The 14,532-nt window shown below is 31.9% G+C and overlaps 1 protein-coding gene across 2 annotated transcripts; it reads right to left on the bottom strand.

Moving 5' to 3' along the window:
• Positions 1-2,878: 2,878 nt before the first annotated feature.
• Positions 2,879-6,430, bottom strand: LOC112421829 (uncharacterized). 2 transcript variants are annotated; one of them, XM_039827224.1, is made up of 3 exons: positions 5,649-6,430; positions 5,338-5,491; positions 2,879-3,780 (listed from the first exon to the last, which is right to left on the bottom strand). In XM_039827224.1, exons 1-3 carry the CDS (start codon positions 6,345-6,347, stop codon positions 3,320-3,322), a joined length of 1,314 nt encoding a protein of 437 aa, XP_039683158.1. In that variant the 5' UTR covers positions 6,348-6,430; the 3' UTR covers positions 2,879-3,319. The 2 variants fall into 2 exon arrangements, with proteins under 2 accessions (XP_039683158.1, XP_024639530.1); XM_024783762.2 differs by having other exon boundaries at positions 5,604-6,429.
• Between the last annotated feature and the right edge of the window lie 8,102 nt (positions 6,431-14,532).

Raw genomic sequence — 14,532 nt, 5'->3', positions numbered from 1 at the left:
CTAACTCATCCATACAAAACTGAGATTCATAAGGTAAAGTTTGACTCCTCTATATAAACTCTCATCAAGAGTCTCATTGATGTGGGACATGAGTTTTTTCCAATATTAAGAATAACTAGAGTAACATTCGGTCTGGTTTTTTATTGGGTGTTGAGGAGGCGCTGTTTTTTTTTTTTTTTTGGTCAAGTAATCTAGTGGCTAGAGCTCACACAATTTAATTGTGGAGAAGTGGAGTGTCCGGGGTTCGAACCCCAGCTCCTGCATATAATATGCAATATCCCTACCAACTGAGCTAAGCTCACGGGGATAGGAGGCGCTGTTAATCGTGGGGATATTGATGCGTCTTCTATCGGGGCCCATGTTTTTTTTTTTTTGAAACAGCGATCTTCATTTATTGGTGGTAAGAGGTATATGTTTAACATCACTAGTGCTCTAAGCCTAAGGAATCAACAGCCACCGTCATCTTCTTCTTAAAACTCTATTTTGCTTATATTCTCTCTTTATTAAAAATCATGACAGTGATGCTCGTTTTCATATTCCCTATTTTGTTGATAACAAATGAAGGAGAAATTAATACTAGTTTAGGTAATTTATGATGTATGTTTTTATTATCTGATTTTTTTTTTTTTTTTAATATTTAGTACTAGTATTTGCATGACTAACACATAATTTGCTATGTTTTCACACGCAGATCATGACAATATTGAAATCATTGAAGATAAGATATTGATTTTGTCCTGTGAAGAGCCTAATCTAGAGTATGACTTGATCTGATCATTAAATTATTTTCAGAAGCAAATTTTGGACTGGTGCTAACCAAGAATTTGTGCATTAGAAGTTACAGATATTCTGCATTATTTGTTCACTTTCTTTCTTATTAATTATGTATTTTCGTATTGAGTGGGAATAAAAAATTATAGGCAGGTGAATCTGTAAAATAAACAGGAAGATAAAGCATTAATAAGAAAAAGTGGACAGAGTGATTTTTATCATTTGCAAGGTTACACTCCTCATAAAAATTGTAGAAACCATTCCAATTTCTGTTTAGTTGATTTTGATTGCAAACATTTAAGCATAAATTTGAAAGAATAGTTTTAACAAGTCAATGAGAACTGTTTGCTACAAACAGAAGTAAAATTTATTGAAATTGTAATCTTGTAAAGATTCAAAAAGGTTTCATTGAAGCACCATATTTAATAATCTGATGATGTAGGAGGATAATATCTAATTACTGTCATGGAAATGGGCCAGGACTCAGGAGCAAAGTGAGTAGATTTTTGTATACACATAAATAGTAGCATCGTTGTGGCAGTGGAAAATGTTCGTGTGAAAGACATATTTACTTAGCATCATTGATGAAGAAGAATGCATATTATAGAACTGGGGTGAACCTTGCAAATTGGTTAAATGTTCATAGTATTCTAGAATGAATGGGTTGAATGTGTTGCCATTTAATTAATGACATAATCACGTCAATTTTTTCTTGAATTTTTTCACTAGGGTGTGGTGATTTGAGCATTTTTCTGTGTGTTAGAACTATCACTACCTTCGTCTATTGTCCTTATATGCTTTGTAATATCTCACCCTTGCGGCATGTCTTGATTTTCTATCTTTTCTGCTAAGAAAATTTTCCGTCTGCCTTTGCAAAATGATAATAGTAATAGAGTTGGTTTATTTTTTCGAGAGACTAACGGTGAACTCGCACTATAAGTGCGGAGAAGTGGGAAATTGTGAGTTTGAACTCATGCCCCTTAACATCAAGTGTCACTGCGATCTGTATTTACGAGACATAGTTGTTTTTTGTTGGGAGTATTATTTATGGACAAGAAATTTTCTCGAGAGTCCTAAATTTAGGGGCAGAGTATAAGAAAAGATACTACATGAACACTGCTTTCATTAAATGATATAGTAAAATTTGACAGAGGAGGCCTGCATTATGAATAGGCAGGCAGATCATAATCCCACCTCTAATAATGTGATAAATTTGCTTCATGAGTACAAAAAACTTAAGTACCTCTTAAACCGGTTTCATACCATCGTTTGACACGTTGTGTGAGTTTATAACTGTAATCTCTCCACTAGACTCAACCTCCATTGATAGCATACTTGCTTCTCTAATTTTACCTTTTAGGGAATGAAAGAAAATTAAGAAATGCATGATTATAAAATGCACAAGTTCGATTTTTCTCCGTTATTGTCCCATCAAGTGCCTAGAAGTCCAACCCAAAAGATTAACCCAAAAGGAGAGTCGCGCGTTCTAATAAGAACGTAGCATATGGATCGCAATCAATGAGTTGATTGTAGCATGCAATCCACGCCACACTAGGTGATACTCAACATGCAAGACGGTTACTGAGCAATCTTAAATTAACATCAATTAGTGTTAAAGCTATGAATCTGTAATTCATGAGTTTGTTCCAAAAGGAGGTATAATACCACACAAGGATTTCAACAATTTGGTTTGCAAGTGTTTGGATAATATGGAAATTAAGAAATAAAACACTGCTTCAGAATTCTTCATGGACGGTGGATAGAATAGTGGAGGAGATTTAAATTATGTTATGAAACTGGTTAAAAGTAAGTGTCCGTTCATTTTAATCTTTCTATTTCTTAGTCAGTGGTGCGAAAATCCGATGGAGTGCTATGAGATATTTCTAACAAATTGATGACTGTTAGATGAAGAGTGGACTACGCAATCCAAGCAAACCTTTTCATTAACAGTTCTTTTATAACAAGGTATGCTTCGATTGCATAGGGCGACAGAATCAATAATAAAGGAATTTGAAGACTACAACAAAATGCAGGTAATGTGTGAAGTGTGATATATGCACAGGACTAGTATCACATACTTTCCAGAACAAAATATATATAAGCAGCAATTTATACATTAATTCCATGATGCCCGAGTAAAATAATGTTGTACAATTATGCATAAATTTTATTCAAGATTAGTAAACCCTAAAAACAGTTATACATAATAGATATCATATATGCAAATGCTACAAATCGCGACAAATTTATCCCGATGGCATCATGATATTGTACATGTCCGTTGTAGCAAAGTCTTGTACTTACATCCATCCGTTCATGTATTGTGTGACAGGATTATCTAACGGTGACATTATGTTCGTGAAAGGGACGTTCACTTTATATAGCAACGCTCTACATATATAAACTCAACATCATAGCATGACAATACATTTCTCACGCTTTAACCTATAATTTAAAACCCAAAATATAACTCCTTAATAGATGAAATACAACCTCTAATCTAATAAATACTAATCCAATAATTAAGGCAGTGATGATGAGATTAATTTCATTTCTTGAATGTCTTAGCAGCATCAATAAGGATAGCCTTCATCTTACCAACAACCTCTTGCATCTGTTCTCTGGAGTGTAATGGTGCTGGATACACACAAGCACAATCCAAGCTTCCATCTCTTATGGTATCAAAAATGGCAATAGATGGACCCACCCCATGAACAGAAGCACATCCCATATAGTCCTCTACACCAACCTCTCTTTGCTTCTTTATACTGTCGTCTATAACCGTGTCCTCGAACACCGACATGATCGCCGTTCTTAACGAAGAAGATGGTGTCAACCCTGGATTCTCTATGGCCTTGCACATCAGAAAATTTAAGTCTGCCATATCTGAAAAATGTTTGTTGCATTTCTTTGAGTTTGCAAAGGCTCCATAGGTTTTCTTTGCAAGCTCCCATAGAGTTTCCCCTCCTTTCATCTCGTGGGAATTGAGAATGGCAGAGTGGTAAAAACCTGAATATATATTCATAGGATCAAATCAATTGTTTGATTAGATACAATACAAAGAACAAATTTATTGAGTATTTGAATGCATTTTTTTTCAATGTTATGTTACGTCCTTTTCTTTTATATGCTCGTTTTGACTAGTGTCTTGGTGTCGAGGCATGTAATTTAATGTGACAAAGGAGTAGTCGTGTACAAATAAAAGAGCTTTTATATAGGTACCTTCCAATTTTCCAACACATATTTAACACCTCATTTAATCCTTTCTGTTAGTTTTATTCAAATAAACGTTAGGGTTTGTGTTATGTGGGTATCTGACCTCCTATTTCACACATACATATGAATCATAACAGTTACCAATAATATCAGCCACTATTTAATCATATTACCTTAACAAGGCATAGGACCAAAATGATACTAATAAATAAAGTTAGAGGATCCACATAACACAAATCTCAACGTTTATTTGAATAAAACTAACAGAAAGGACTAAATGTAGTAACAGTGAGAAACTTAAAGGACCGAAATAAATCAATTTTTAATTAAAGGACCAATCTGATACCAATTAAATAGTTAGAGGACCAAAAAGGTAATTTATCCTTAATTTTTTTCTTATGAGATTTGTATCAGTTGTGCAAAAGAGAAGGAGGCAGGGAGTAGTAATGTGTTCATTTATTACATTACTATGTTTAGAGAATTCAAGCATTTAATACAATAAGGATACATTGCAAAATTTAAGAGCAATGATATTTGTACATCTATATTTCATGACAACTTTAATGACAACCTTATTTTTCTCTCTTTTTATTGGTCAAAAACAATGGAGAGAGAAAAAGGAAGAGAGAGGATAAGACCATCATGTGAGTATGAGAGAGAAAGTTGTACAAAACTTGTCACAAATTGATTGTACAAATATCATTTCTCAAAATTTAATGCACCAACTAGACTGCCATAACATACCGTGCAGGATTCCAAATGCAGACATCACCAATCACTTTTTTTTCTTCATCACAGACCTTTAATTTAATGGCCATTTAATAGTATTTGTACGAAGCAAGTTTACTTTTATGGTTCGTAATGAACAACACAGTTGAAAGTTGGCATAGCCGCATAGGTTTGAATCCGGCACCATGAAAAATAAGTTTAATCACAGTTTTAATCAATCTATTTTCATCACTAATGTAATTCGAACCCTATTTTTTCTTTTTGAGGGAGCTAGTCCCCTATTTTAAAAATATGATGTAATTAGTCCCCTAATCTTTCTATTTTCATCCACTCGTGTATGTATGTTTGGATTAAAAAATAAGATTTAACATATTTTCAACGATATGGCATGCAAATCTAAATATGAAATGCTCAACTTGTAAGAAAATTTCGCTAAACCCTAAAATAAATAAATAAATGATATTTGTACAATTATTTTGTGATAATTTTTGGACAACACCACCTCTCATATTCTTACTCTCTTTTTTTGACCAATAAAAATAGAAAGAAAAAAAAAAGTTGTCAAAAAAATTGTTAAGGGTTATACAAATATCATTACTCAAACCCTAAGCATAAACTCACCAAAATTGTCGGAGAGACGAGATTGGAGTGTGGATCTGCAATCAGTGAGAGTAACAATACCATACTTCTTGGAACCACGTTTTGAGCCATGGGCAGCCATCAACCCCGCAGCACTCAATACCCCACACACTTTTATCCCATTCAAAGCGCAACCCTAACAATTAAAATTCAATCATCATAGTATTAAGATAGCGGAGTATATCATTAATTTAGTAATTACATGAACATTACACTCAATATATAGAAATGGTAATTAAGGAGCTTACAGCTAGAACCCCCTTAGTGTCATCTTGATTAAGTTGCAACCTTACCACTTGTGAAAACCTCGTTGCTTTGGTGTCACAAAATTTCATATTCGTTAACCTAAGTGAGTTGAGTGAGTAACCAAGCATGTCAAAACCACGTGCTAACAAAGCCTTCTTTGTTTTCTCACGAGGAACAAGATCTTCAATAGCCAAACTAGCCTCATGTTTAACTTTCTTATCATTTTCTTCACTAAGGATCTCTTCCTTTTCTTCCATCAGCTCAAGCAACTCTCCCAAAAGTGACACCGCGGTCGTGCGGTCACATGCAACGACGTGGAGCCGCAATGCAACAACCCAAACGTTGTTCGGCAGTGCGTAAACACTGCCGAAAAACATTTCGGTTGAGTCACGCTTTGCGTCGCGCCACTCGCTGTCGTTGTTGAGTTCAAGTTCTAGGATTTGTTGGAGAGGAGAAAGTGAAATGGAGTCGTTTGTGTTGTTTTGGTTTGAGGAGAGATCGTGAGTTGTTAGTTGGAGGAAGGGTGTGGGGGATGTGAGGAAGGAGAAGGTGTTTGTGTGTTGGAGAAGAGTGGACCTGAGGATAGGATGGGAATTTTGGAGTTTGTGGAGTGCTGTTTGGAGACGGTGTGTGTTTGGTGGTTTTGAAGAGCGTAATGTTATGACGGCGACCCCGGTGCCGCCGCGAGCCGCCTTGCACCAGCTGCATTCTGTGCCGCCAACGGTTCTACCTTTGCGTTCGGTCATGATGGATGGTTTGGATGGTTGGAAGGGAGCTTGATGATGAAGTATTTATATTGGATTTTATGCAGCATAGTTTGATTGAGCCAAATGAAGAAAGCATGTGTCACTTGATCATTAATTATTATTGAAAAAATATACAATTTCATACTTTTTTCTCAAAAAAATTCATCGATGTTTAGTAGAGTGACTAATATCTGTCGAAGATCATTTGTTTAAATGGTCAAATTTTCTTAGATCAATTTATTGTTGCACTTTGGTCAAATCCATATTAATTATTATCATGTTTTTCGTAAACCAAAAAATATTACCCTTTACCCAAGAGTTGTGAATGTCTTATAGTTTAACCAAAGTTATGGGTTTAAATACACTGTTAGACGTGCAACAACATTAAAAATTTTAAGAGAGCTTGCCCTTCATTTAAGTCGAACCAGACTCGAGGGATTAATCTACGCACTTGAGCGCGGATGATACTTGGTTTAGGCCAAAAACATGTTACACTCTCATTAAGTATGTTTATTTGTAATCCTTAAGTTAATACATTCTAGGAGTATAAGAATTGGATGGGCTTAACCGGATTTTGTAAAGTCTAACCGACCGGTCAAATAATTCAAGTTCTAAACTTAGAAGAATGTTGTTCACACTTCATTCAATGTTAGAAAACATAAGTAATTTATAAATATAACTTCACCGACAGTTAACTGTCGATGTATTTTAATCGAAAACAGTTAACTGCTGAAGAACATTTACGTCTTTTTCTGATGTATTTCAGTCTTGTTTGAAGAACATTTACGTCTTTTTCTGATGTATTTCAGACTTGTTTGAAGTGTGAACATCAATTTTTCCAAACTTGACTTATCTGTCACAAACATTTTTTTTTTTGCATGATCCTAGCCATTTTTAAAGAATATTACATTATTGTTTTTAATAATAGAATATGACTTTATATTATATACTTTACATTAAATCATATTTCAATTTAATTTATAATTATAATTATGCATTTATAGAAAAAAAATTAATCAATATGTGACAAATTTAATTTAGATCAATATACTTAAATATACTATATGTGAAGACCTAGCTTAATCGGAATTCGAATCATTGATTCATCCTATTGTACAAATTCATCATTATATACTGTAGTTTAGAAAAAAAAATTATTTGAATTCATAACCAACTGTATTCAGCTGCGGTGACACTACTATTCAATGGAGGAGTGACGGTAAAAGGCATATGATTGTTTATAGTAATTTATTGCTGTAATAAGCTGATGACTACTACTCACACCTCCTATCTATATCTCCGACTAAATATAGCAATCTATCTCTCAACCATATTCATTGAAGCACTAAATTTCTTTTGTGTTTCTCATGTTCTCTTGCCCAAACATGGTACACTTTCCGTCTTCAACGTGCCTACAGAGTACATTAATTTCATTAGTTCTTTTTTATAAGACCCACCAATAAAATTTATAAATTTTTTAAAAAATAATTGTAATATAAAATTTGTAAGAAATGTGATTTACTTTTTTCATAATTACCTCTACAATATTATGATATCATAAGAGTAAAAACAAAGTTAAATTTTCTAGGTAGAATTTGTTTTTTAGGTAGAATCAATTCAAATAACTTTTGAATTTGTTGTTGTACACATCACACATGAACTAAAGATCATCTAATAAGAGTATAATCCATGTGCATGCACTTCTTCTTTATTTTGAGATTCATTTAATTTGATACTATGTAGTTCTATATACTTATCCAAGATGGACCTACATACAAGGACCCCAATGGGCATCATCATGGTATACATTAAATTCCACGCAGGTTTCCTTGCTTGTTAAGGTAAGAAATTTGACCATCGAGCTGCTCATATTGGTTTGTCTGGTATGTAATTTTTTGAATGGGGAGTAGTTTCTTTCATTTGAAGATAGAGCTGTTAAAATAGGTTAGAATGTTGGTTCGATTGATCCACATTTTAGCATGGTAAAAAATTTGAAAGATAATTTTTGGGGGATCTTTTTTTAAAAATTATAACACATTCAGGAAATAATTCTCATAAAATATTTTTCAACACAGAATCTTAAAGGACGTTGGTTCAATTAAGCCTATATAATATCAGGAATTTATTAGAAAAAATAAAACATTCATTGTTTTAGTTTCCAATCTTATGATTGGAATTTATTGCAGGAGCAAAATCTCTTTTTTTTTTTTTTTTTTTTTTTTTTTTGTTATAATGTTAGGACTGAATTTTCATATTTTTCTTTGTCAAGACTTTTCATGTTCGCTTGATTAGTGCGTAGAACCAAAAAGAAAAAAGAACTGATCAGTACATATTTTTTAGAGTAAATTACACTCCCCTCCCCTCAAAGTTGCTTGAATTATATTTCCCTCCCCTCTTATTCAAAACATATTAGAAAAAATTTCACTCTCCTCCCCTAAGAGAAGCTTGAATTACATTCTCCTCCTCCTTATGTTAAAATCTACACTTTACTCCCTCAATATATATTTTTTATTTCTAACAATCTAGAAAAATAATAATAATCTAACACACTTAAAAAAAAATAGTATTGCGGGTCTATTTTAATATAATAAAAAATTAAATACATATTTTTCGCTATTTTTTATTCATAATTTCATTAATATGTAGTTTTAAACCCTATTATAAATATGAAACAACCAAAAATAAAATAAAATATGTGAAAAATTACTAAAGACAATAAAGCATGGTTATTTGAAAGTTAATTTTATACTCTAAATTATAAAATCAATAGAAAAATATTTAAATTTAATTATCATTGACATTTAAATTATAAAGAAATGAATTAATTTTTCTTAAATGATGGGGCAAAATTTATATACTCCCTCCGTCCTAATTTATAAGCAAAAAACATTAAATCACATTTATTAAGAAAACTAACACTTAGTGATTTGAGGTATAATTTTTTGTGTTCTCCTTGGAATAAGTTTCATGGAAATATGTAAAAATAATTTTCATTGGTTAAAAATTATGGAGAAAATAAAAAGGAGAACAAATTGAATGCAATTTGCATTTAATTTTACATTGGAAAAGATGATTTGTTTGAAAAAACATAATAATAGCATAAAAATTGGTCTTTTTTGCTTATATTTTGAGACAAAGAATATGAGTTTTTTTGCTTATATTTTAGGACGGAGGGAGTATATCATAAAAATATTTATTTATGTTAAAATAGATTAAAGTGTAGTGCATATTTACTTATTAAGGGAGGGGGTTGTAATTCAAGCATCTTATAAGGGAGGGAATTATAAATTTTATTTTTCAAGGAAGGAGAATGTATATTTTAACATAAGAGGGGAGGGAAGTGTAATTCAAGTATCTTTGATGGAAGAGGAATGTAATTTACTCTATTTTTTATGTAGAGACATGAGGTTTAATTATAGTATTCTCAATATTGTCTTAGAAAACCATTTTTTATAGTAAAACATAACTTAGAGGTCCAGTAAACTTAACTCAGTTAGCATGGATAATGTATAAAATATACAAGGTCTGGAGTTCGAATCCGACCACCACAAAAAAAACATAACTTAGGGGGCGTTTGTTTGACGGTTTAAAATTTCATTCCTGGGATTAACCTTTCTTGGGAAATAATAATGGGCATCTTATTCCTGAGTATTTTTAGAAAATTGTGTTTGGTAAATAATTGTCAGATTCATGGGAATTGTTTGTGATAGTGGGTATATGGGTAGTTATTTCCATTTTAGTACCATTTACATGGGAATCTTTTATTCCCGCCCACTTTCTTTGGGAATAAAATCATGGGTAAGTGGAAGTTATTTTTTTCCTAGGAATTCTTTATTCCCGGGAGTTATTTTTTTAACTTTGTAACAAACATAGGAATCTATAATTCCAACCTCCATATTCCTGGGAATAACTTTTTAAACCAGGAAACAAACACCCCCTTAGAGTATGCACCTTCTGGTCTTCAACTTTACATCTATGGTATAAATTTATTAGAGAAGCTCACGGAAAAAAAGATTGATCAAGCTTGACACTGAATTTTCACTTGGGATATGGTGCAAGATTAGTGTTAGTTATATGAACACCCTTCCGCTAAAATACTTTCTCGCCAAAAAAAAATTGCATCGATACAAGACAACTTTCTATCGCACTAATAATAATAGAATAAGAAAGTCTTTCAAAAAAAAAAAAAATAGAATAAGAAAGAGTTAAAAGTTTTAATTCAACACAACATTATGATTCAGTGGAGGATTAATGAGACATGTCAAAGGGTGAAAAGTTATAAGCGAAGTGAAAAGATTTTCTAAGAATGATAATTTTTTTTTGACAATCTAAGAATGATAGTATTAGAGAATCAGAAGTTTTTCTAGATGTAACATATCATCAAAACTCTTGAATAAGAAATACTTAATTTTAGTTCACCAAGATAGATAGATAGATTAAATGATATTTCACCCTAGAAGAAACTCATAAAAGTGTCATAACCGTCTAACTCAGCTTCTAATATTGATATTATTAGATTGAACATCTTTACCATAATTTAAATTCGTTACTTTGTAGTTGTCTGTACGAGTTTCAGATAATACTTACCACTTTGCATATAGACAAAATAAAAATAAAAAAAATCATAACATTGAATTTATACGGTCTCGGTCTCTAACATTTCAATTTCATCGAAAAACAATATAAATTTGTTTTTTTTATTAAAAAACAATTGATTGAAAATTAAGGATAGACTAAAATAACACTAAATAGAGAAATGATATTTGTACAACCATTTTTTAACAACTTTTAGACAATTTTCTCTCTCATACTCACATTATATTCTTACTCTCTCTCTTCCTTTTTCTCTCCATTGTTTTTGACCAATAAAAAAAGAGAAAAAGGAGGTTATCATTAAAGTTGTTAGCAAATGGTTGTTAAAATATCATTGCTCCACTAAATATCTCATTTGTAGTTCTAGAAATAACTTGTAAATGTTTGTTTTTAATTTACCTTGAATTTTGTAACAAAATACATAAAAAGATATGCAAAGATTATAATAATTGAAAAATACATTGATTAAAAATTAGTATCTATAACTTTTTAAAGCAAAAATTAGAATGTAAAAACACCACATGTCAACTTTGACATCTTAACTATATTGACACCCTAAAACTATCAAATATCATTTGCATCACCCAAAAAAAATTATTAAAATAAAAAGGTCAAATACTCAAATGTATTTAAATGTCATTTAAGTGTTTTGTTTTTTTTTAAAGTCGTCCTTTAAGTTTCAAAAGTCTCAAACAAGTCCTTTTAAGTTTCAAAAGTCTCAAACAAGTCCTTTTAGTTTTTGAATCGTTTCAAACAAGTCCTTTTAGAGAATGATAGTGATGATTTAGATGATAGCAACAAAAAGCATTATCCACCATTTGTCATGCCTAAAAAGATGACTAATTTTAAGTGGGTGTTAGGAGGCAGATTTGGTACCAAAGATGAGTTCAAGGAACCAATTACCAACTATGCTATCTACAATAGGACTTGTTTGAAACGATTCAAAAACTAAAAGGACTTGTTTGGAACTTTTGAAACTTAAAGGACGATTTTGGAAAAAATGAAAAACTTAAAAGACCTTTACATACATTTGACCAAATAAAAAAGAATGATAAAACAAACACTTAGGGGGACAACAACCCAAGATAACAATCAAGAGATTATACATCAATTGTCTCCTTAAAAACTTTACCAAAATCATGGTAAAGGGAAAAAGGAGTGTATTGCAAAGCAACAAAATCAACAAATGTCATAAACCATATCTAAAAAGGAAGGTTGAGCTTATTCAATCTAAAACCCAAGAGCAGAAGTCCTATCACGAAAAATATGATAAAGCATAAAAGGCAATCTCACACTTAAAAATATTCACAACTAAATACTAATTTGACTACAATATCTTAAATAATTAGTCAGAAGTAACAAAAACATTGCAACACAACTTAGACCCATAATTATGGATGGCAAAAAAATCTGCATCCGTGGATACCCGCGGATATAATCCGTCACAGGCACGAAGCAGATACCTTAATGGATATCTATGGATAAAATAAATGAATTTTTTAACTACCCGCTAATTAATGGATACAAATGTGGATTTAATGGTATCCACACCCGCTATTAAACCGATTAAATTACATAAATATCCTCAATATCATTCAACATTCTAAGAAAACACCCTAGATATTGTGAGTGTTATCAGTTATTACGCTCTTTTAAAAGAAAATGAAAATGGTTGGGATTGATGAAGCAAGAGCTTTGTTTTTGTTGAATATGACGAGCTTTACTTATGTTTTTGTTATATCTAAGAACTTTATTTATGTTTTTGTTGAGTTAATGATCTTTTTTGTTATTTTAATGTATGAATATTATGTTTTGCTAAAAAGAAAAGAAAATGCATGTGAAGAACCTTTGTTTCTAAATTTTAGATAAAAAAATAAAAATTAAACAAATTTTTTATTTTATTTATATAAATGTTATACATGGATATCTATATAAATTACCTCAAAATCCGCAGTTTACCCGTTAAACGGATATCTGTGCGGATATGGATAAGATACATATTTCATACTTATCTAACGGAGCGGACACGTATATCACACTATCCACATCATGGGTATTCATTTACATCCCTACCCACAATGACCCAAACAAGCCATTTCACTCTGATGCAATTCATCGTTTTTCTTCAGCATTTTGCATTGATGATTATTTTTGTCCCTCACGTTGTCGTACTATTTAAAGAAGTTGCATAATCTCCCCTTGGCCATGGTGTATTTATCACAACCAAAGAATGTTGTCCAAGCAGTACAAAGAGGAAATGGAAACCACATTAACATTAAAACTAGTGTTACTTTTTCCACCCTATGTCTTTTCTCGCGCGCCCTATTTTTTCTAAAATTACCTTCGGAACAATCCGGATTATATAATCTAGAATGGTGTTTTTCTAGAATTTTTTATTTTAAGTTTTCTATTGCTGTGGAATTGGTTTCTAACCCTTCAATCATCTTCATGGATGAACCAACATCAGGCCTTGATGCTAGAGCCGCTGCTATTGAGATGCGAACTGTGAGAAACACGGTAGACACAGGGAGAACTGTTGTGTGCACAATTCACCAACCAAGCATTGATATTTTTTAAGCTTTTGATGAGATAAGTTAATTTGGAATTTGAAATCTTTACAATTCATGACTCATGATTCTAATGCTTTGAAGTGAGTATTGAAACTTTACTTTTCTCATTCATCACAAGAGTTCTGGATATGTCAGCTTCATACTTTGAGCATTGTAATGTAGAGAAATAAGTACTCCAACACCAGGTTCCAATGATTTATTCTTCCCAACAAAATATTTCCAACCATTTTTTATGCAATTCAAAGCTTGTTTCTGGAAAAAAAAAAATATTGGTCATACTAGAGAATTGTTTTAACGCATTCCGGATTATGTTATCCGGAATCATCATTTTTCACCCTATTTGTTGACTTTTAACAGAGTGATTTACATATTTCGGATTATATAATCCGGAATGTGTAAAAACATCCGGATTATGTAATCCGAATCCATCCATTGAAAATTGAAATCAACAAATTCCTTCATATGAATTAACCAAGAAAATAGGAATGAGACTTCCACTTCGATTAATATCAATAATCAATCTTCTAGTGGAGCAAAAGCTGTGTCGGAAGCTAGTGCAAGCACCTCAAATTATGATCCAGCTAACAAACAACATAAACCTAAGAGTGTTGAATCTACTCAAGCACCAACTAGTAAACCATCAGATTCTTTAGTACCACCAGTAAGTTCCTATGGTACAGCAACACTAAAGAGTAGCAACAGTTTGGAAGATCTTACAAAGCCTTTGTTAGAGAATGACAAACAGGGGTATTTGATTTGAGGAAGAAGATGGGGGAGAAATTGGAAGAGAAAAGGCGTCATATTGAAGAAAAGAGCAGGCCCTTGTCATATCGATTTTGTTTGGATTTTAAAATCCGGAAAGTACTAACAAGGTATTTTTAAAATTTTTGCAGGACGCGTGAGAAGACAGTAGGATGGGAAAAATAACACTCTTAAAACTATGGTCTATTCGTAACACTATCATAGGAGAAATTAGAAACATAGGAAGACCTTATCACAATTTTTTGAAATTTTACCATTTT

Source organism: Medicago truncatula, chromosome 1 (genome assembly GCF_003473485.1).
Source record: "Medicago truncatula cultivar Jemalong A17 chromosome 1, MtrunA17r5.0-ANR, whole genome shotgun sequence".
Lineage (NCBI taxonomy): Eukaryota > Viridiplantae > Streptophyta > Magnoliopsida > Fabales > Fabaceae > Medicago > Medicago truncatula.
The sequence above is the reverse complement of the archived record's forward strand: the minus strand, read 5'-3'. Positions and strand labels throughout refer to the sequence as shown.

What these genes read in the sequence shown, in the direction of transcription:
- LOC112421829 (XM_024783762.2), bottom strand. Translation starts at nt 6,347, where the DNA reads ATGACCGAACGCAAAGGTAGAACCGTTGGCGGCACAGAATGCAGCTGG. An exon ending in ACACTAAGGGGGTTCTAGCT is followed by an intron (nt 5,492 to 5,603) that starts GTAAGCTCCTTA and finishes TTTAATTGTTAG; the next exon opens with GGTTGCGCTTTGAATGGGAT. An exon ending in TCGTCTCTCCGACAATTTTG is followed by an intron (nt 3,781 to 5,337) that starts GTGAGTTTATGC and finishes ATATATATTCAG; the next exon opens with GTTTTTACCACTCTGCCATT.